Below are 24,857 nucleotides of genomic sequence, written 5' to 3' on the forward strand. Positions count from 1 at the left end.
GGTGCGACAGCTGGCAGCTTTCCCTAAACGTAGATAAATGTAATATAATGCGCATACATAGGGGCAGAAATCCATTCCAGTACGATTATGCCATAGGTGGTAAATCATTGGAAGCGGTAACAACCGTAAAATACTTAGGAGTTACTATCCGGAGCGATCTGAAGTGGAATGATCACATAAAACAAATAGTGGGAAAAGCAGGCGCCAGGTTGAGATTCATAGGAAGAATTCTAAGAAAATGTGACTCATCGACGAAAGAAGTAGCTTACAAAACGCTTGTTCGTCCGATTCTTGAGTATTGCTCATCAGTATGGGACCCTTACCAGGTTGGATTAATAGAAGAGATAGACATGATCCAGCGAAAAGCAGCGCGATTCGTCATGGGGACATTTAGTCAGCGCGAGAGCGTTACGGAGATGCTGAACAAGCTCCAGTGGCGGACACTTCAAGAAAGGCGTTACGCAATACGGAGAGGTTTATTATCAAAATTACGAGAGAGCACATTCCGGGAAGAGATGGGCAACATATTACTACCGCCCACATATATCTCGCGTAATGATCACAACGAAAAGATCCGAGAAATTAGAGCAAATACGGAGACTTACAAGCAGTCGTTCTTCCCACGCACAATTCGTGAATGGAACAGGGAAGGGGGGATCAGATAGTGGTACAATAAGTACCCTCCACCACACACCGTAAGGTGGCTCGCGGAGTATAGATGTAGATATAGATGTAGAGTCTATATGACTCTTGTAAGACTCCAGTTGGAGTATGCTAGAGGGATTTGCAACCCCAGCAGAGATAGGAGTACAACACAGGGTAGTCAGTTATACATAGTGCCCAAGGAGGACTAGACAGTTTTCAGAGATACAACAGGAATGCTCAGCCAGAACAAAAAAGTCTAGAAAAAATGGGCTTTAAAATGCATACCTTAAGAGCTATGAGCATTTCTTCATCTCCAATAGAGTCAAACAAATATTTACTACAGCAAGCTCTTTGCTTTCCGCATTTTCAGACAAGGTAGTACAGAAAAAAAAGTCCAATAGACATGGGCTCTTAAGTGCACACTTTAATGAGTTACTAGCACTTTTTCACCTTTGTTAGTGTAAAACAAATATCTGCTTCTGAATAACTTCTCATAACTCTGAGGTATGCATTTTATGACTCATTTTACTGAACCTCTTTTTTTGTTTTGGTCCACACTATCTCCTCCCAAAAAAATGCATCTGCAGTAGAAGAGATTTGTTTCACAGATTCGAAGATGAAGAACTGCTCTTAATTCCTAACATATGCCTTTTAGAGCTCATGTTTCTTAGCCTTTTTTTGCTTCTAATGATCATCCCTGTCATGTTTCTGAGTACTGAACATTCCTCCTGAGCCACCCTGTATAACGGGAGATTACAGAAGATTAGATGGTGCTACCAAATGATTAAGAGACTGAGATGGGGAAAGTCTCACATCAAGGGCAGACTGGCTTTGTATTCTGGAGGGTGAAGCGTCCAATCTTCATCCTACCATCCTGATTTAGATTTTCTGTTGCTTCCCTAAAATACTTCAGGCAAATGCTGGTACAATTCCTACTATGAGGCCACAGCCGACTGACTACCTGTCCAATCCTTGCTGTACTAGACTTGTAGGTACTGTACGTAGGTGTCTGTACATGTGAATTACTTTTTGGTGTTGCTCTTAAATTGTAATACCAAGACATGTCCAATAACCCTGTAAAAGAAATCTGTGGGTGAATAAAACTGCCTGACAGCTTTCTTTGATCCTAACCCAGTGCTGTTTTCATTTGTTACCATTTTCTTTTGCAACACTATACTCAATGTCAGTCCTTTTTCCTCTTCTTTCCTGTGTTTCTCTTGTCACCTACAAACCGCACTGCATGCTCTACTTATGAGCCATACTGTATCAACCGTCTCAGCCACACACAACAGACGGCTAAAAGACCACGTTGATTGTTGCTGCAGCATCTTATTTCTCACATTACTCCTGCTGATATAATTAATAATATATTTTCCAGTTAATCACACTCCCTGCATCAATCTCCTGTATTTGTACATGCTATTTTCTGCACCTTTCCGGTGCCACATGATCTTATATCTCGAACTACGAACCCCCCCCCTCCCCCCCCAAGCTCTTTCGCCTTTCTATCCCAGTTCGCACCGATTAATTCCACCTCATCCAGTCACATCTGCCATCCCCCTTCTTCACGTTTATCCACCCTAAGACCTGCTACCCACAGTATTCTTTACTTTGATCCTTGTGGCATCTCGCCAATTTAGTGGATTTTCACCTTTAGCTATCATCGACTTCCTCAGATTCCATCTTGTTTCCCCCATTTGCATCCTTTTTGTGAATTTTCGTATGTATTTGGGTGTATTTCTGCAAAATTTATCAGACATAATTCTACGTTAGTTAGGTGATTTTTCATATTTTTTCGCCCACCATGGATCCTTGCTCCTTCCATCTGCATCAATACAGAAAAGTTTCCTTATCCCTAGCCAGGAACAAGTACCACATACAGTTCCTGCATTGTTGCTTGGCTCATGGAATCCTCCCAAATGGCCTTACCATTGAATTACCTATCTCTGGCTGCCACCCCTCCTTCCAAAATGACCTCCACTTGTTCAGATTTTGCCAGTCCTTAGCCCTCACCAACATAGCCCTGCAAAACCATATCAACCAAGCCCAAAGCTTACAGTACCCTCTCCCCATCTCCAAAATTCTTCTGCTATGCAATCCCAAATTCCTGGAACCCATAACAAATACTGAAACTCTTGCCCTCCAGGAACTTGAGCAACATTCACAACGCCACCGCAAAAAGCTCCCCATCCTGCTCACTTCCTACTCCTTCCTTGGAGTACCACTGTCCATCACCTCTACAACCACCTCCAAATCTCCCCCACATCTCCTCATAGCTGACAAACCCTGCCTCACAGACCTAGTACACTTACCCCACCCTCCAAAACTCCTTCCCAACATCACACAGAGTCCATGACCTAAACAGACCTGTAACACAGTCATGAACCTTTCCTCCAGAAGCCTTAGCCCCACAGAAATATCAGTCCTTTCCAAAGGCCTAACCTTTTGCCCCACTCCCAAATTCAATCAATGCAGCACTTGTTAAACACCTTCTCTCCTTCTCCCGGTCCCTACAGTGAAAACACTTTTTCACCAACAACCCTACCAATCGGACTCAACCAGAGACCAATATTGAATCCTGCCTAACCCAATTCACTCCTCCATCCAACTGTGATCCACACCCACTGACCCCAAATCACCCCCTGTTAACTTTCCAGAATTTCTTAACCTCAAACATTGCCTCACCATCATTATCCAAATCCCACAACATCCAAACTAACCTTACATCTACAGAAAGAACTGCACTCCTTCATCTAAAAACTGATCCTGACCTTATAATCCTACCTATGGACAAAGGCTTCACTGCTGTTGTTTTAATCTGCAAGGATTACTTGGCAGAAGGACTTCGCCAGCTTTCAGATACTTCCACCTACAAACCTTGCCACAGTGAATCCATTCCAGAGATCCAGCAGGATCTCCAGTTGCTACTCAAATCCTTAGGTCCATCACAGAACCTCTCCCTGGAGTCCATCTCTCTACTCACCCATACCACTTCTCACACACCTACATTTTACATGCTTCTTTAAGTCCACCCACTGCGGCCGGTTACTATGCCCCCACTGGAAGAATTTTTGCCCTCATAGACCAACACCTTCAACCTATTACCTGCAACCTACCCTCCTATATAAAAGATACCAACCATTTTCTCCCCCAGCTCTCCACAGTTCCTGTCCCTTTACCACACGGTGCCCTTCTAATCACTATTGATGCCACCTTCCTTTACACTTAACATTCATAATGACCATGGCCTTATTGCTATTGAACAGTACCTTTCCCAATACTTAATGGATTCCAAACCAACAGCCTCCTTCCTAGTCACCTTGACCAACTATATCCTCAGGCACAATTACTTCTCCTTTGAAGGCATTACCTACAAACAAATCCGGGGTATGGCTGGGCACTCACATGGCACCATCCTATGCCAAACTGCTCATGGGCCTCTAGAGGAATCCTTCCTAAAAACCCAAAATCCCAAACCCCTTAGCTGGTTCAGATTCATTGCGACATCTTTGCGATCAGGATTGAGAGTGAGGACACCATATGCACATTCCTCCAGAACCTCAATAACTTCTCCCCCATTTGCTTCACCTGGTCGCCACCTTCCTACATGTTCTCCTCTACCTCAAAAATGGCTAGATCAGGACCTCCATCTATATCAAGCCTACTAACCACCAGTAACACCTCCACTTCGACAGCTGCCACCCGTTCCATCCAAGAAGTCCCTTCCATACAGCCTAGCCACCCATAGTCATCGCATCTGCAGTGATGAGTGGTCCCTCTCTAAATATACTGAAGGCCTCACTGACTGTAACTATCCTTCCAACCTTGTACAAAAACAAACCTCCCGTGCCCTATCTTTCCAGTCTCCCACCACCTCCCAAAGTCCCACCATCCAGCCACAGAGGAGTATTCCCCTCGTAACTCAGTACCACCCAGGAACGGAGCAACTGAATTACATTCTCTGCCAGGGTTTCAACTATCTTTCGCCGTGTTCTGAAATGAGAAATGTCCTGCCCACTATCCGTCCCACACCTCCACACCTCCCTCCCCCCCCCCCCCCCCCCCCCGTCCCCACAATGGTATTCTGCCTACACAATATATTCATCCATCCTACACAATCCCTGTTCCCAATCCCTTACCTCATGGCTCATATCCCTGTAATAGACCTAGATGCAAGACCTGTTCCATACATCTTCCCACCACCACCTTCTCCAGTCTGGTCACAAATATCACCTGCCCATCAACAGCAGGGCTATCTGTGAAACCAGTCATGTGATCTACAAGCTAAGCTGCAACCACTGAGCTGTATTCTATGTGGGCATGATGACCAACAAGTTGTCTGTCCGCATCAATGGCCACTAACAAATTGTGGCCAAGAAACAAGTCGACCAACCTGTTGCTGAACATGCTGCCAAACATGGCATCCTTCATTTCAAGGACTGCTTCACAGCTTGTGCCATATGGATACTTCCCACCAACACCAGCTTTTCTGAATCGCACAGGTGGGAACTTTCCCTGCAATACATCCTATGTTCCCATAACCCTCCTGGCCTCAACCTTTATTAGTCAGTGTCCTCACCCATCCAGCCACTTCCCTGTTTCCATTCCAGCACTACACAGCTGTCATTCCACCATCACACTCAGTCTTTTTACTTCTCTCCTTTCCTGCTACTTCCCCCTGCCCCCCAACTCCCCCCCCCCCCCCCCCCCGCCCTCCCCTGCCCTTCATCTAACCTGCAGCAATTCACTGTCTGCCACCCCCTTCATACTATCCCTCTCCCTCCCCATCTCAGCTTCCTCCTTACCGCCATCCAGTTGCCACTCCCATCACGCATTGGTGCTGCTGCTCACAGTGTGCTTTCAGTTGCCAGAGACAGCAGCCACATATGAGAGTTGCGTTTGCATTTGTGTGTGTGTGTCTACGTCTATTGTTGACAAAGGCCTTAATGGCCAAAAGCTTTATTTGTGACAGTCTTCTTGTTGTGCCTATCTGTGACTCAGCATCTCCACTATATGGTGAGTAGCAACTTTCCTTTTCATAATATTGTTAAAACTACTACAAATAATTCTACAGAAAAGTAAGAGGTAGACCTGTGGGAATTTACCAAACATATGTGGATGATGATTTGTGAAAAGAAATAGAATAAAGACTGGTCACTGAAGGGGTCCATAAGAAAATGAAAGGCCAACAGTACAAGATGTGTGAAATCATGCAATAACAATACAGGTAAATACCTTATGTTGGTAGAGGAGTAAGGGAGTGGAACAAATTACCATGAGATATGCTTAGTCCATTCCCAAAAAGTGTCACTCAATTTAAAAACCTGATCCAACAGTGGCAAAACACCAAAGATTATGGACAACAGTCACAGGGTAAGTTTAGTAGCATACATAATTCATTATTGTACACCAGGAATACAATGTAGGCCTACTTATGCAATGTAAAAGTATCGTGTTAACCATAACCACCTGGCTAAAACAACATCTGCGTGCAAATAAAAATCAGTTTATAATGAAATAAGCACATAGCTTATCTGAATGCAAAATTAACAAAGATGCCACCTACTCTGCACATGGATATGCTGTTGTGGAGAGAAAACAATAAGAAGTTTTTATTACACCTATTTTCATTCTTATCTTAAATATGGGGGTGATGTTTGTGCAACTATCAAAACTTCCAGATTACAAAAAAAGGATATCAGAATAAAGAATGTATGCAAGCCTAGTGTTTCATATAAACTACTCTTTACAATCTTACGTATTCCTCCTTTTACCTAGAAATCTGTATTGTCCCCATACAGGATATATAGCATACTTTCACTCAATACTGTCATATCTACACCACACTCTGCAAGTCACCTATTGGTGTGTGATTGAAGGTACTACTTTTCTACATCTACGTAGCTACTATGCAAGCCATCGTACGGTGTGTGGTGGAAAGTACCTGTACCAAAATTTGTCATTTCGCCCCCAGTTCTACTTGCAAACTGAACAAGGGAAAAACAATCTACATGCCTCCGTATCAGCCTTAATTTCTATTATCTTATCTTCGCAGTCCTTACAAGCATTGTATGTTGGCGACAATAGAATTGTTCGGCAGCCAGCTCTAAATTTTCTCAATAGCATTCCTTGAAAAGAACACTGCCTTCCCACCAAGGATCTCCCTGTTTGAGTTCCTGAAGTATCTTCATGACACTTACATGTTGTTTGAATCTACCGGTAACAAAACTAGCAGCCAGCTTCTGAATTGCTTCAGTGTCTACCTTCAATCTGACCTGGTACAGATCCTAAACACTCAAGCAGTACTCAAGTATAGGTCACACCAGCATCCTATATGCGGTCTCCTTTACACGTGAACTGCACTTTCCTAAAAATTTGGCAATAACACTGAAATTGACCATTTGCCTTCTCTGCCGCAGTTGTCACATACTTGTTCCATTTCCTCTCTCTTTGCAAAGTTACACCCACATATTTAAATGACTGTGTCAAGCAGAACACTACTAATAATGTATCCAAACTTACAAGTTTGTTTTCCTAGTCATCCACATTAACTTACATTTTTCCACATTGAGAGCTAGTGGCCATTCATTACACCAACTAGATATTTTGTCTAGGCCTTATTGTATCTTTCCACAGTCACTCACCTTCCGACACCTTACTGCACACCATGGCATCATCAGCAAACTGAAGATTGCTGCCAACCCTGTCCACCAAATCATTTATGTATATATAGAACAATAGCAGTCCTATCGCACTTCCTCGGTACACTCCTGACGATACCCTTGTCTCTGATGAACAATCACCATGGAAGACAACATACTAGGTTCTGACAATTAAGAAGTCTTCGAGCCACTCACATATATGTGAACTTACTCCATATGCTTATACCTTCATTAAGAGCCTACGTTAGGGCACCGTGTCAAATGCTTTCCAGAAATATAGAAATATGGAATTACCCTGTTGCCCTTCATCCATAGTTCGCAGTATATCATATGAGAAACAGGCAAGCCGAGTTTCACACAAGCAATGCTTTCAAAAACCATGCTGATTCATGGACTAATTGGTGCCCCCTACCCTGTTCCAGCCACAAATGTTGCACGCAGAGAATGATTGTCGGTAAGCCTCTGGATGAGCTCTAATTTCTTGAATTTTTCCGTGATGGTCATTTCGCAAAAGATATGTCGGAGGTGCAAAGCCTGGCCACTTTTAAGTAGGCCTATGGCGTTTACTCTTTATAAACTGTCAATAACTGAGTGAGGGTGCTAGAACTCAATGGAAGCATACTGAGGATCTCAACTGACATTAAAGACACTGTGCTTAGACTTCATGCTATTATTTTAATCACATTCACAAGTTCAGTCTAAATTTGAGTTGTAGTTTATTGCAAGCGCATTTCCAGGATAAGTTAGGCACACAGTAGTCTCCATTTTTTTAAATTCATTATATGACCTTATTGTAAGCTGCCTTCTCTGACTTCTGTTAATGTAATCAAGCCCTTCTCTAAATTATTAGCCACAGAATAGTAAACAAGAGGAGGACAAATTTACTAACTAGAATGAAGGTCTATGGCCTCTCTCCTCATTTAGATTCAGGGCATTCTTAATTTTGAGTAATAGCAAACTGAATGCAAGTATTAATGAAAAAAAAGTTTAAGTAACAATGTGCTTCCCAGACTGTGGTATTTTTGAGTATTTGCATGTTTTCAACAACAAAATAAGACCTTGCACTGAAGTTCAAAGAAAGTCTGATGTATCTTCTACAGTGGCCTGCCCCAAGTCCTGATTTGAACCCAATTTAACACTCTTGAGATGAGCTTAACTATCACTTGCATTCCAAATCAGTCTGTGCAAAACTGCAACAATACAAAATACTTTACTTCCTCTCCTCTTTTCAGGAAATTGTCTGATGTAAGTTTTATGAATTTCTATTCTGCAACTGATTGGACATATTCCTATTGTACTTTTGACAACTATTTTGGAAAAAGGAAAACTTTTAAATGCTTATTTTTGGATGCTCTTGTAAAATGTCTACAAGTATTCACAAATTGTTTGCGATTACTGTCCCACTAGCAAAGTTGGCAAAATGGGGTTAATGTTGCTGAAACTTTCAAATGTAACATACCTTTACACGATATATTACAGTAATTTTTCCCGTGTATTCCTTCATTCATTAGGACGTTTGTTGCTTTTGGGTTAGAAGTATTTTAAAATAATCATGGTAAAACATTTACATGTTATTTAAATGAATAAAAAAGATGTAAACAATTTGTTGTATGTTAAAAATGTTTTTATGTTGTGAACGAAGTGCTTTTACTGTATAATGCTAAAAGTAGTGGACACTATAATATTAGAGGGTAAACTTGGAATAGGAGGCTTACGCGGGTTGATGAGAAATAAGGGTGTCAATAGATTTCATACATGTAGCTGCGAGAGTGGGGTGTAGGGGCCTAGCCCTATGTGGCAGGAGGCATGTTAATATGGATTAATGTCATCAAGGCAGTATATTGAGGGTGACAGCATTGAGTATATAGGGCTGTTACATCAATAACAAAAGTCTTGGCAATATGACAAAATTAAATACGATGTATGTCTTTTTCCTTAAAATCCCATCCTAATCTATCGGAAGCAACTGTAATGAGTGGAAGTAAATTTTCTTCGGACTCGGTGAATGATCAGCCCTAAAGCAACTCCTAGTTTCTGTTCGATTTACAGTGCCAGTATTGTTAATCAAAAACTAAAGAACTGGCAACAGAATATATAGTCCACAGCAAAATACTATACACGTTAACTGAACGTCTTGGTATATCAGTCACTTCGTACACACTAACGTTAAAATCGAATATACAAAATATTTTCATTTTCGGACAATCTAGTCTGTTAACATTAAATAATCACATTTGCAACTCTACGAGTTACGTGCTTCCCAAATGGTATATGTTTCAATTATTTTTCAGATGCATAATTTATCCAAAGTTTATGTCTGAACAAGCAAGTTTTCCTGCTTGTTGTACACGCAACACTCGCAGCCATCTTGATGACATAAAATATATGAGAAACTGGCACGCTTTCATTTCAATGGTTTCAAGTGCTAATCATTTCCTAGAAGCTGGTAGTTCAAAACTATTCTTCTATTCTTTGGCAGTGGGCTTATTTCCAATGATAAAAAGCACCACGAAAACAACAGTGTTTTGTAGTTTTCTTTTGTTCTTTCCTGTTTCGTCAGTCATATGTTGGTGTAACTGAAGTCTCATATTTGGACTGTGTGCGTCGATAAGTGGTGAGTGCTTGTTGACATCACGTTAAAGTTGTGAAGTTGAAACGGCATCTTCGGGTGATGGAGAATCAGGAGGAGGTGCTTCAGTCACTTGAAGACTTCGCGAAAATGAAGCCCAAGGAGATACCAAAAGAATTAGAAGAGTATCTTGAATACGTCGCAAAAACTGGTGACCCAGTGTATCAGTGGTCTGCTGTGAAATGTTTATTCCGAGAAAAACTCTTAAAAGTTATTACAGATTTCTACGAGTCGTGTCCTACGTGCCCAAATAACGAATTTACACCGTGCCCAAATGTAGAACCATTTAATTACGAGAATATGAAGGCGAGTTTACTGGAACGCCTAGATTCTTTCTCTAGTGCACCGTTTACTATTCAGAGATTATGCGAGTTGTTAACGACACCTACTAAAGAATACACCAGAGTGGACAAGTTTATGCGGGCAGTGGAGAAAAATATACTAGTTGTTAGTACAAAAGAACCGGGAAATAGACGATCAGATGTTCAGTCTGATTTCCTAATGAATGGGGTGATGGATGGAAGAGCACTTGATATTGGTGAAGCTATTGAAACTGTGAGCAGTGATGGCGTTAATTTGTTGCAAACTGAAGAAAATGAAGTGAATGTAAGCAATGGCATTAGAATAGATGAGTTAGACATGGAAAACCGATCTGACATCGAAAACACAAGTGATGCTGTGTGGGATAAAGACCAGAGAGAAAGCTCTGATGCAGAAAAACAGAGTGCAAAAACCAGTGAGAAAAATGGCAAATTAGGCACAGAAAATGAAAGTGGAAGGGAGTCACCAAAGATTACTGGACAGATTGATGTAAAGGACGAAACGGGAGAATCCCAACAGACCTTAAGTCACCTAAAGGACAAGGCAGAAAGTGATCACAGTTGTGCTGCTCAAGAAATAAGTAATACAGTGACTGCACATGAAGTAGCACATGGACAGAAAACAGACAGCACGTCTGTTTTAAGTACAGCAAATGTTACAGAAGCAGAACAGTCTCCAAAGGAAACGGAAAGTAATTCTAGCCAGCTTGTAGATTCAGTGCATGTGGAGGAAGTATCACACAGTGAAGAAAGGGAACAAGAGCTGACAGTGTCATCAACAGGGATTGTGCTGGAGGCAGATGAGAATGTATCACAAGTAAGTTTAGATGTTAAAATTTATTGAAATGTAAAATAAGAGAAGTAATATGATTTGTTTATTGTATTTGAGTGAAAAGTGAATACATTTCGTTCCACAAAAGTAATAAACCATTTTGCAGACTGATAATTGTAAGGAAAATGCAGAAATATAGACTGTAAAATATATAGCGTATTTTTTAGAATTTTATTGTAAAATGTTGTCACATTTTCTGTAGACTTGATGTTATAAGAAACTGGCTATATAAAGGGTGACACATGTATGTTATGTACCAGTATGTATGTTACCAGCTTGTTCATGCCTAGTACATTAATAGCAATAAAGTATAGCCTACATTTTATTGTGCTTACGTGCATTACTGTGGAATTGTTTATAAAGGCATCCCAAAAATGAGACTTTAGATTGCTTGTTTTCCATTATCACTTCCACACTTACAAGATCATCAACCAGAAGGCAATTATTTTATAATAATACAAAATTTGCCTGTACTGCCATATTGGAGAGAAGAAATCCTGTTTTCACTTTCTGGAATGAAGGGAAAACTGTTTGCTTTAATTTGTGCTTACTTTTGTTTTTGGAACAGACATCAGTGATTGAATTTTACCATTTCATTTATTGCATCTTAAAATATGAAAGTTGTTGTGCTTGATAAATGATGTGGAATTTTCTGCCTGTTGTGTATGAGAAAACATGAAATATCAGGAGCTTGTTTATCTTCGTTGATGTTGTAGTGTGACAGCATTCAGTTCGAACATTTCTGCAAGCCTCTTTCTTTGCCCACATGCAGGTTTCTGCTGTACCCGAAGATGAAGACGATGTACTGTCAAATGAGTCGTACAGTCCAACACAGCCGGTAGAGACCCTAGTTCCATCACCGCCAGCTGTTGTAATTTCAGAGATTGGAGTAGATGAAGGAGAGGAAGTGGGAGACGAGGGCTCTGCAACTGTGGTGGTTAGTCCAGCTGTACCACAAGGGGACTCGACCACTCCAGGAGCTGCCGTGGAGGAAGTCGTCATCGCAACTTCAGTTACTGGCTCATCTCCCGACCAAGTGTTTAGGGAGACTGCAGTGGTAGAAGAATTAGGTGCTGCCCCATTGAGTACGCAGCAGGAGGTAGTACCACCAGCAGAGACACCAGTAGTTGAAGAATTGGAGAATGCAATGGTGTCGGAGGTAGAGGAAACTGTAGAAAATGTGAAAGTCCTGGCAGTAGAAGAGATGCAGCCTCTTCCACTTCAGTCTTCATCCTTGCAGCAACAGCAGCAGCCACAACAACAGCCACCCGGCTGCGATGAAAGTATGGAAGTGGATGAACAGCTGCAGCTGCAGGAAGAAATGTCCATGGATGGAGATGAACCAATGGACCAGACAGAAGAGATGACCGGTGTTGTTACCGAAGTTGACAGTTAGTGTGGAACGTTATTCTAAGCAGAAGGTGAGTACTAGAAATGATTAGACTGTAATGAACTGAGAAAAGTCGTTTGTCAATTTCATTGCAATAAGAAAGTCAGTAATATGAAGTAAACATAACTGAAGAAAAGAAACTGTTCGATTAATTTTATATCACGCCACTTACTGAGTCACTGTTAGTACTCATTGTATTGATGGCAATCTGTGAGGAAGAGAGACATCATATTCAAAACTAAAGAGCACTTCATTCCTCACAAATAAAAATAAAAATGATCTTAATATCTTATTAGTTGCCATACAGGTTTCAGAGGCTGTAACATTTGATCTTAAGGACCACCTGAGATTAGGCCAAGGCACAAATAACCAAGCAGCTGGGAAATGCAAAGGGAAATAAAGAATACAGACAACATTTTAATGATGTGCAACTTGGTGGTAGTATCATGTCCTGCATCTGCACTCCTAGGTTAAGATGAATTGTGATGTATGCTACAGTATTTGTGAAATATTTTTGGAAAAAAACCACGTAAATCTCTGAATCAGAGAGTATAGAAGTAGCAAACATTTCCCTTGGAGAATGGGAGTGAAGGTATGCAGACTTAATGGTTGCCATAAATTTTGTATTAAATCATTTAGTGTGTCACCTTTGGTGTACGACAATATACCTTTCACTCTTTACTTGATCCACTGTGTACCTTGATGTATGGGTTATAAAATCTGGAACAAGATACGGGGCTGCAACTGTAATATACTCTTCATGTAGGAAAAGGTAGAAAACAGCCAAGTCGGTTGCAATAGTATAAGATTTACTGAAAACGTAGATCAAGTGGTTTTCAATAAACTTTTTACTATTGCAGCTGATTTGGCTGTTTTGTTTCCCCACAAGAACTGTATGGGTTAGCATTTTAACTTTAGCATTACAGTTGTGGAATCCCTCAAAAATATCAATGACATGTTCTGTGGCTGCTGAAAGACAAAAACATGTGCACATGTAAAAAAATGTGGAGCATGAAGTAATTCACCCAAGGATGGTGCCATTGCTAATATATGTATGACGGGGGTCAACATTACTTTAAGTAGCATGAAATATCTTTAAACAGCTTTAATAAGTGGAGGAAAAAGCAGCAGCAAGAACAAAGTATGTTTTCTGTTTTGTGGATCCTGTGCATGTGTAGTTACATGTGACTTCTCTGTTTCAGTTCTTTGGCTTGCATGCAACAAACTGTATACTTTCTACGGGCTGTGTAACATCAGACAACCAAGGCATGAGAGATATGTGAAAATATCAGGGAACTGGGAAGACATCAGTAAATTATTGTGAACATTAGCCCGTCGATTGTTTTTGTAGGTTGTTAACGTAGGCATTGACTGTACATGAGCATTTTTTAAAGTTTCTTAAGTACATATGCAGCTGGCAAATGGAGAAAATGTTTAATGGTTATAAATTTCTGTTTTTAATCTGTTTTTTCCGTTCACAGAATCTTCATTATGGAAGAGGAAAATATATCCTATGTTTTGTTTTCAATGTCCTGTTTGTTAGTTGAAATGGACAGAGTATTTGTTTGTGATTTTTGTAAATAATAATAAACTTACTCAGTAAAAGCTACGTTATTAAAGTAATTTTTTTGAAAGAACATCTATTGCCACGAGACAATTTTGCGCAAGGACAGCTTAGGAAATTAGACTTTGAGCGTTTGCATTTACATATTGTATATTTTGTATGGAATGTCAGTGGGATAGTCATTCCCTTCCAGTTCGAAATATTGTGTTATTGACTTGATACATTGTGGTCTTTCATTTAAATCTCTTGTTTGTGGCCTTGCAAGTTCTTGCACAATGATGTATTTCTCCACAAAGCGCTGCAGATGTACGGAGTAGTAAATATATTTCAGCTTAGTGTACACTTTTTGTCATTAGCTGAAAGTGAAAGCAATAGTACCTGAACTTCCTAATTTATACCAATGATATAAACATTTTGTACTCGCACCAAGTGAAGGACAAATTTCAGATCAACTCATTTTGAAACTGCTGTGCATTACTGAACCATTGTTAAAGCAGTAATATAAATTTCACACGTATCATGTAAACCATTGTGTATTTGTTTGGATATTGTAACGTTAATAAGTAGGCTATGACCAATGGCAGACATACTGGCATAGGATATGTATTTGGTCATGTCATAACAACTGAAATGTTATCCAGTAACCTCTTCACTGCAATGTGTTCATAAGTTACAAGGAAGAATGTATATTTATTACACGAATATTTGAGCTCATTAATTGTCGAACAAAAATGTGTATTTTAACCTTGTCAAGTTTTTACTTCGCATTTTAAAAGACTGAAGGCTGGAACTAAGTACCCTAGGACAGGGATTGTCAGTAGCCTGGCTAAAAAGTGTGTCATGACTGTAAATGTGTGATGTCACTGAAAAAATTTGAAACTGTACATAACAGATAAATTCTAAAAAAGTGACAATTGTGGCAGAAGTAGCATGCTTGTTACCCCTTGTTTTCTTGTAATACAGACAGCCTCACAGATCAAGCAGACACATGTATCCATATATTCACTTCAGATTAAAATAAAGTATCTGTGTCAAGGCAGAAAACTATTTTGTATTATAGAATTATGGAAATAGCAATAAAAACACCTGTTAAATAATTTGAATCCAATTTCTTGCGTCTTATTTCAGATTTGTGTGGGCACGCACTCGCGCGCGCGCACACACACAACAGCCAAGTACAATCAGCCTGTTTATGAAGTGCTTAGGTATTTCATAGTGTTTTCTTGTGTGTGTGTGTGTGTGTGTGTGTGTGTGTGTGTGTGTGTGTGTGTGTGATGCCTCTTGACAGTTCATAAATGACGTGAGTTTTATCTTGAAGGCCAGGTAATTGAATAATATTATTAAAACACATGACAGCAGACAGTTGAATAGCCCTCATACTGAAGGAGTTGTATAGAAACTGAAGTTTGAAATGAGACCTTATGATTTGCAGCTGCACAATAAGGGGAAACAATTATGTCCTACTGGTAAATTCCACCCCCCCTCCCTTCCCCCCCAAATCCTTTTAAAAATTGAACTCCCGTAACTGGAACTGCTAGAAGTGAAAAAAATTTTAGACGAGATTTGAAATTATGTTTAAGGTTTATTTGGTACTCTATCCTGTGAAAGTCTCTTCATTTCCATATAATTACTGCAATTCACATTTATTTGAACCTGCTTACTGTACTCATCTCCTGGCATCCCTTTGCAATGCCTTCAGGTAACATTTCCCAGCACTTAAATTTATATTCAATTTTAACAAATTTCTGTTATTGAGAAACACTTTCCTTGCCATTCTACAATTTATATCTTCTCTCCTTTGGCTATCATATTTATATGATTATTTTACTGCCTAAATAGCAGAACTCATCTACTACTTTAAGTGTCTCATTTCCTAATCTGATTCCCTCAGCATTACCCAGTTCAATATGACTACGTTCCATTGTGCTTATTTTGCTTTTCTTAATCTTCATCTTATGTCTTCCATTCAGTACAGTCCATTCCGTTCAATTGCACTTCCGTGTCCTTTGCTGTCTCTGACAGAATTACAATGTCACCGGCAAACTGCAAAGTTTTATTTCTTCTTCATTAACTTTATATTCTCTTTCCAGAGTTCTCCTCGATTTCCTTTACTGCTAGCTAACTGTGTAGATTGAATAGCTGCTGCGATATGCTACATTCCTTTCTCATTTCCTTTTCAACCGTGACTTCCATTTATTGCCCTTTGACTTGTGTAACTGCAGTCCAATTTCTGCTAAGTTATAAATAGCCCTTTGCTCCTAGTATTTTACCCCTGCTGCCTTCAGCAATTTATGGAATGTATTCCAGTCAACATGATCAAAAGCTGTCTATAAATACCTTTACTTGTAAGTTAAATCATAGGGTCAGCATTGCCTCACTGGGTTTCTAAATTTCTTCAGAACCCAAATTATTTTCCCCGAGGTCAGTTTCTACCGATTTTTCAATTTTTCTGTAAATAATTCGTGTCAGTATTTTGCAACGACGACTCGTTAAACTTATAGTTTGATAATATTCACACCTGTCAGCCCATGCTTTCTTTGGAATTGGTATTTTTATGTTCGTCTTGAAGGCCGGCCTGCATGTTCCTCCTTTCTCATTTCTTTAGCACACTCTCCCTAGGATACCAGCAGTTCTGAGAGACTGTTGTCTATTACATCTCAACTCTTGACATTTGTGCAGCTGTCTCTCATTTCTCCAAAGGCCTCTTTTATTTTTCTGTAGACAGTATCAATCTTTCCCCTAGTTATACATACTTCTGTAGACCCACATTTGTCCTCTACCCACTCCTGCTTAGCCAATTTGCATTTCACGCTAATCGCAATTGTATTTCCTTTTGCCTGCTTAATTTGCCGCATTTTTATATCTTCTTTTATCAGTTAATTTCTATGTAGGGATATTCAAGGATTTCTACTAGACATTATCTTTTTACTTATTTACGATATTGCAATGCCCGAGCAGGCACTGTGGCGACCACAGCCATTTCGAAACACATCAGATGAATTCGCAGTTGCGAGTAAGAACTACCATCAGCTTTAGAATGGAATGATGACAATGAAAATCTGTGCCAGACTGGGGTCTCGAACCTGTACTTTCCTGCTTATTGCGAGTGGTCACCTTACCGTTTGGCTGTCCCTGCACGACTCGTGGCTAGACCGGTGGTTGACAACACGTGGAAGTTTGGGTCTGGCTGCAAGTCATGCACGGATATCCAAATGGTAAGGCAACCGCTCACGATAAGTGAGAAATTGGGATTTGAGCCCTGGTCCGGCACAAATTTCCATTGTCGTCATTCCGTTCTACAGCTGATGGTAGTCCTTATTCACAACTGCGAATTCATTTGATGTGTTTTACCTATTTGATCATCTGTTTAGCTCACTATTTCATCTCTCAAAGTTACCTATTTGTCTTCTACTGTACCCCTGTCTCCTGTTTCAGTCAGTCGTTGCCTAATGACCCCTTTGGCACTTTATGCAGTCTCTGATTCATTGAACTTAACCATTTTGCAAATTTTTGAGTTGTACAGTTCACAACTGAGAAATGAGTATTGTCTGGATAATGTGCAGTGTGTGTTGAGAAAAGCTACTTTTTCATGCATCTTAATGGTTACGACATCGTAGCTCCCAAACTATGTGTTGTAAAACTACATAATTTTGAAGGTGTAGCCGGTGGTATATGTGGATACCATCTGCAAAATGTGTTGGGAATAGTTACTGTTAAATAAGTGGTAAATTAAAACGTCAAGTCTGATGCAGCAGTTGTACTGTATGAACAGTAAAAATGTTGTGAATGGTAAATGTTATACCTGTAATTTTTTTTTTTTATTTTTTATTTTTTATTTATTTATTTATTTATTTATTTTTTTTTGGAGGGGGGTGCAAGAAAAAAGCTTATAAAGGTTTGAAATTATTTGTAATGTTTGTTTAAAGTCCCCAAGTGCTCTTATTCTCAAAATACTAGATAAAATAAGTTTGGGTGATTTGTGCACTGTGAGTGCACTACACCAAGACAAACACAATTTCTAATTTTAATATTTAATGAGTTAAAACTTTAGTGTAAGATTATACCTCCTAATGAATGCATAATGACTGGGTTTTGAATTTTTAAATTCATTCAACAATAATATGAAATATTGAAAATCAAATTTTTGTTACTTGTAGAAGTTGTCAGGTAAGCAACCTTCAACTGAGTGTTTTACCCATTCAGTAACATAGATGGTTGGTGACGTGCTTTTAAGGATTTACAATGCATTGTGCAGAAAGTAAGTAAATATGGAAAAATAGTAACTGACAGCAGCAAATAATATTTTATTACAAAGAAAATCGCTGCACTTGCCAGTTCCCACCTGCAGAGTCCTGAGTAACTGTTGTCTGGGGCAACTCCCTTCGTATCTGCTCAACTAGTGCAACTTGCTTCCTCTTGAACCTGCTTACTGTAATTGAGCCTTGGTCTCCCATTAAAATTTTTTACCCCCACACTTCCCCCCGTTACCAAATTCCTTGATGCCTTGGATATATCCTATTACTCTATCCTTTCGTCTAGTAAAGTTATAGTGAGCAATCTAAGAGAAGACGGGCATTACATTTAAGTAGGCATATACCATGAGCTGAGGAGTAAAACTTTGTAAAAATGTTTATGGCATATGGCATTGTTGATGGGGAAATCCCACGGAGTGGGATCAGCTGCCCATCGAAAAAGTGTTCTTCTTGTGTGGACACTGGCCCCATTTCCTTGCGGATAAGTGAGAATCATGCCTTATATGTATTTATATAGTCTAGGTGATTGTAATGGGCATATGTATAGTCATGTTTGTGTTGTTTGATGATGATGATGGAAGGGGATGGGTGAAACCTGGGGCCAGCACATACTTTACTGCACTAAATTAGCACCGAGGGGGCTGCTGAGCTTAGCGTCCCCCAACAGATGAAGCAGCATCGACACTGTCACATCCCCTCACTTCACGAGACATTCGAGAGAGATTTGGAATTTAATGCGGGACACTGGTGCGTACCTCCCCTCCCCTTTCTGACCGAATACTGGCAGTGAAAATATCATCCACCGGGTTTAAAACCCTTTTACCTCTAAGTCAAGTGTGACCACATGAGTGTGTGTCAACAGTCTCAAGTACGGAGGCAAATTCATTAAGTTGGTTTTCTTAGAAGTCCGAACACTTTGCTAATAGGAGTAGTCACTTGAATGGGTCTTAGAAAGTGACTGGTGGTAGGGGCATCAGATGATGAAGATTTTTTTATGATTTGAGATATCAATAGAACATATATTAGTGCCATTACTTAAAATGTTATGAGATGAGAATTAAAACTCAAAAACTGTAATTCGCAAAAAAACTTCTTTGACTTGATTTTACTCTCCATCATTCTCATTTGTACAAATTACTCTTCACTAATGGTTCACAGATATGTGTAGGATGTTTGTTATGCTTATGGTCAATTATTGTTATACAAAAATAAAAACCATTCATGTAGCATATGCCTAAGGTTTATTAGTATGAATGAAGTAAAATTCACAAGGATTAATAGAATTAAACAAAAAATTGTGACTCACTGACCATTTACATAAAAAATCTACTATAAGCATGTACTAAATTTCTTCATACCATAAAGTTTAAAGCTTTCAGCACATTCATCTCGCATTGTCAGCTGAACTAGAGGACAGATAAGATAAAAGCTTGATGTCATAGTACAAAAGAGCTCCCTCAAATATGGTGTATTGCACATAGCAAGCTACAATATTAACAAGCAGTTTTACGTTGACATAGGTACACCCAGTAATTTAATCATAAAATATTAATCCCACTTGGATTAAGAAGAAAAGAGTAAAGGATGTCATCACTCAGGCTTTATGTTTCCCATCTTTGATATTGTCACACATTTTCATTGATTCATTGTCCTCTGAAGATTACATCAAGAAAGAGAACCTTCAGAGATGTGGAATGACTCAAAGTATTCTCTTAATAAAGACAAACAAATTAAACCTGTTTGTACTAGCTGACATTCTTCCATTTGATCTGTAACAAGGACATCCTCAAGATTGTAGAGTGTGTCATGAAAAAAAGAAAAAAAAAAAGAAGAAAGATATATGCTAATCGTCATTCCACAGTACTAAATGAAATGGTTTATGGAGTTGGAATAAGCCAAAACTGTATTAATTATATTTTTATTTAAGAGATAATAACAAACTTGTCATAATACACGTAAACATATAATACATTGAAGTACATGTGAAATCTTAGGTTACCGTAGCCAAGCATCATCAAACAGAAAAATCAGTTTATCACACAGAGTTACATTGATCACAATACTTGCACCTCATGTACACATGACTGCTATCTCTGGCTACTCTGGGCAGAATTCTGGCTTGCTTGTGTAAATGTGTGTGCGTTTCCTTTTTGGCTTGCTTGCGTAAATGTGTGTGAATTTCCTTTCTGTAGAAGACTTTGGCTGAAATCTCAGTGTGCAGAAGTCTTTTCGCTGTGCGTGGCTCCGACTTAATGTGTCATATTTACACTGAGACAGTTGTTAATGCTCAATTTAGGACTAAAAAGAGAGGTACTTCTGTAAAAATGTGATGTACAAGATAAAATATGCGACACATTAAATAATGAACTACATGACAAATTGTGACAACTGTTCTGTGAAAAAAAAAAAAGTTGAACAATATACAGTAAACTTCAGTGACATATTCCAAGGGTTTGCGTGAACAAATTAGTTTTGTCCTTAACAGGCCCAATGTTACAAACGGGTAAAATATTACAAATGAGACAAAACAGTTGAGTAAATTTTTGTGACTAGGCAAGTGAGACTATGGTGACTGAAAAAAAGGAAAACTAGGGGATGTGAGTAGCAGGGGTAATTTACAAAGTGGTCCAGGTGGGACCTGCACTTTAGAAGTGATGAATAAGGGGACAATACTAAGCTTGAGAAAGTAGACATACTTATGTTTATAAATTTCTATTATTTCAATGTGGTTCACCTTCCTCCCTTTGTGGATTTATGCAAGAGTTCATGTTGCTCCTTGTAACTGTGTCATTCTTTAAGCAGGTGGTCTGCAGAAGTAGTGTGTCCTTTTTTAAGTGTCCAGCTTCTATGGTGTTCCATCAAGTAAGTAGAGATTTACCAGTTTGTAAAATAATAAATACTGTAGAATATTACATCAGTGTCATGTATTCCTCATTCATAATTATACGATATTCTTAGTAATACACTGCATTAACAATGTACTATCAGAATACTGCTTAATACCATCTGTGTTTACTCCAGATGAATGTAAGGCTGATATACTGACAAAAGCTGCTGCTTCTTCAGGTGTACGAGGGTTGCCCAGAAAGCAATGCATCACAGCCGAAAACAATGCTATGAATGCAAAAGATTACGTATGTATTATCTGAGGCCTCCTGAGGAAGCGCGCCAAGTTTCCGTCACTTCCAACAGATAGCATAGCTTCAGAATAGTTTCAAAATGGCATCTCTAGATGATGTATGTTACAAGCAATGTGCTGTCATTGAATTTCTCAATGCAGAGAAAGAAACTGTGGAAAATATTCTCAAACGCTTGTGCAAAGTCTATGGAGCATCTGCTGTTGATAATATTACAGTTAGTCGCTGGGCATGGAGGGTGGGGGTCATCAGAAGCGATTCAGTGGAGCTCCACGGTTTGCAGCGGTCAGGGAGACCATCCGTGGCTGTCACACCTGACAGCCCTGACCTATCTCCCTCAGACTTCCACTTGTTCGGGCCATTAAAGGATGCCATTCGTGGAAGACATTTTGAGGACAATGAGGAGGTGATTCACACAGTGAAGCACTGGTTCCGCGACCAGGACAAGGATTGGCACCGATAGGGCATACACACCCTTGTTTTGTGCTGGAGGAAGACCATAGAATGGGATGGAGATTACTTGGAAAAATAGGGTGTCTAGATAAAACACCATTCTTTCGTGTGTAATTCTTACTATGTTCAATAAAGACTTGTTGAAGAAAAAAAATGCGGTGCATTACTTTCTGGGCAACCCTCATATTAGATAACTGCTGTTTATCTTCTACTGCTAACTCAATATTTGTTTGAATAGATTGGTATATTTTTAATCAACTATCTATTTGCTTCCTTGAGAACAACAACCTCTTTATAACACAGTATGTCATGTTGTACAGAGTTATAATGAACACATCTACTTGGCATATAGCAGTCCATGAATCAAAATAAGGAGGAACCATAGTTTTTAGAGGAGCTGATAATGAAGAATTCTTTTTTTTTTTTTTTTAGTTTTCTTTGGGTTGTTAAAGATTGCCAGTTGTTTGTTTTGTGTTAGATTAGAGCTCGTTTTTAAAAATTGACATATGCCAATTGGAAGTAGCAAACTTTGTTTATATAAAACTTTATTACATCACAATTGCTTACATATGTATAAAATATTCACATTACTGGTTTTGTCAAACTGCTGCCATGTTCAGATGTGCTTAATGAATTAAAAAGCTTTGTACACGTATATAAACAGATATAGTTCGTAGTTAGGCACTCTAACATCACAAAGTCATTTAATGTTTCAATGAATGTACATCATCATATCATCACACGATAAAAGATTGCATTTAGAATAGTGCTCTATTTTATTCTGTGGGGTAATGGGAGAGAGAGTGTTCAGAAAATGGGGGGGAAGGGTGGGGGTAAGAGGAGGAGGGGGCAAAAAACACATGTGAAATGGGGCATAACAATGTTCTTTGCATCTTCGTATGCATTCTGTTGTTGAATACCTTTGCACAACAATAGATAACTCAGTGGTGGACCATAGATCAAGAGTCAGTGTCTACACAAAAATTATGTTCCTGTCTTGTATTGTGATACAGCAAATCCTATTTCAGCAGAAAGGGTTTTAAATTATAATCAACAAAGACTATTAACAAATAAATGTGTTGGGTAGTGACTGTAAGAATGCCAAGTTTGATTGACTGATCCATTTATTCCTTCATTTATTGTGTTGCACAGACGCTGTCAAGAGGGGATGTTCAATGAGTCGAGGTACACATTAACAAAAGACAGTGAAATAATGGAAACTTCGTTTGTATTCTGTATTAACAATGAACAGTCACAAGTCACAGTACAGCTTAATCCTGTTCACTGTTATGCCATTCTAAACTTAGTTCCCTTAAAGAGACCTCTACATTATGTGTTGTTCTATACTTTTCACAAAATTCTTACAGCTCAGTCAGTTCAGAGACATGGTGGAACTTTGCATTTTTTGCATTAACAAATTATTGACATTGACATGTGAAACTTTGCTGTTTGGGTATTTTAATGAAGTAAAATGTGCTCAAAATAGAATTGCATGGGACTAAAATAATTTTTCAAATTGAACGAGTTTCCGGTTTCCATAAAACTCAGTAGGCTACATAAAATTTGTCGTGTACCATACACAAAAGTATAAATTTGTAATTAAGCACATATTTACATACCTTGACTCTTGCATAGTAGATATTCATTTACTGTATGTCATACAACAGAACACTTGAATATTACACGTATTGATAAATAATACAACATTTCTGTATTTTTTACTCTAACTTGCACCCAGTATGTCTGCTGGGGTGGGGGGCTAAAACTGAGATGTGGAGAGGGTCTTGCCTGTGCTGTTGAGCGTGCAGGGTGCAGTCGCCTGCGCGTTGTGACTCGCATCACCTCCGACCACGTCTGTCGCGTAGGTTCTGAGAGGCCGTCCCCTGTTCGTACCAGCAGGTAGTGGAACTGGCCTCGCACACGGGTTGCGACCAGAGCTTGCAATTTGCTGCCCGTTCCCAGAGTTGACTGGTGTTTTTTTCGGTTTGGAGCTGAGTAGAGGGTCGCAACCTAAGGCTTCGTTGACTCTGTGATGGTCTTGGCTGCAGATTTCTAGACCTGCATTATTGTGTCAGGATTTGTGGGACTCCCATTGAGAGGTCAGGGGTGCACTACTTATGTAACAGAGTACTTAGGCTAGGCAGTAGTTTGAGGTGTTCTGATGAACATTCACCAGCTGGTATGCAACGAGGGAAGTCAAATGGCATTCAGAATAAACACCATTCAACTGTCACAATTTTATGAGTAAACTGCCGAAGTATTCGTAGTAAAGTTCACAAATTTAGTGTCCTCCGGGGACGCTCTTGCACTCACATTATTCTCGAGGCCGAGAGCTGGCCGAAACCCAAAGTGGAAAGCAAGTCTTGGAACTATATCAGAAAGACAAATTAGAGGCCATAGGATGGGGAATGTTCATTACACTTGACAAAAATATTGTCTCAATTGAGATCGAAGTTGCGTGTGACAGTGGGTGAAACCAAGGTAATTGTTGGCTGTTTTTACCAGCCACCTGATTCTGCTTTGATAGTTCTAGAGTCATTCAAAGAAAGTCTACAGACAGTAGTTCATAAATACCCAGATAACGAAATACTAGTTGGAGGTGACTTTAACCTGAAAGTATAGCCTGGGGTGTTTATGGATTCATTGTGGGGTGTACAGACTGTCACATGAAATACTTTTGAGCACTTTTTCTGAAAACTGTCTTGAACAGCCAGCAAGGAAGCCCAAACACAGTGGGAATATCTTAGACCTTGTAGCTACAAATAGGTGGACATTAATGGCAATGTCAGTATAGAAACAGGAATTAGCGATCATGATGTCATTATGTCAACTATGATTACAAAAGTTAATAAATCAATCAAGAAGTTCAAAGTGTGTTTCTGCTACATAGAGCAGTCAGTCAGTTATCAGCATCTCATATAGACAGCAAATTGGTGTCACTTAGTTCTGGTAGATTGTAGATTGTATTTTAT

At 39.3% G+C, this 24,857-nt stretch overlaps 2 protein-coding genes across 3 annotated transcripts in view; one reads left to right on the plus strand and one right to left on the minus strand.

The window, feature by feature from the left end:
• Nucleotides 1-24,857, minus strand: part of LOC126425310 (probable 4-coumarate--CoA ligase 1) — a 531,967-nt gene that overhangs the window by 34,270 nt on the left and 472,840 nt on the right. The gene's annotated exons all lie outside the window — the stretch shown is intronic.
• LOC126425311 (serine/threonine-protein phosphatase 4 regulatory subunit 2-like) lies at nt 9,872-15,150 on the plus strand. The gene is made up of 3 exons (XM_050088291.1): nt 9,872-11,073; nt 11,861-12,509; nt 13,681-15,150. Exons 1-2 carry the CDS (start codon nt 9,979-9,981, stop codon nt 12,482-12,484), a joined length of 1,719 nt encoding a protein of 572 aa, XP_049944248.1. The 5' UTR covers nt 9,872-9,978; the 3' UTR covers nt 12,485-12,509; nt 13,681-15,150.

Source organism: Schistocerca serialis, chromosome 10 (genome assembly GCF_023864345.2).
Source record: "Schistocerca serialis cubense isolate TAMUIC-IGC-003099 chromosome 10, iqSchSeri2.2, whole genome shotgun sequence".
In the NCBI taxonomy this organism is placed as follows: domain Eukaryota; kingdom Metazoa; phylum Arthropoda; class Insecta; order Orthoptera; family Acrididae; genus Schistocerca; species Schistocerca serialis.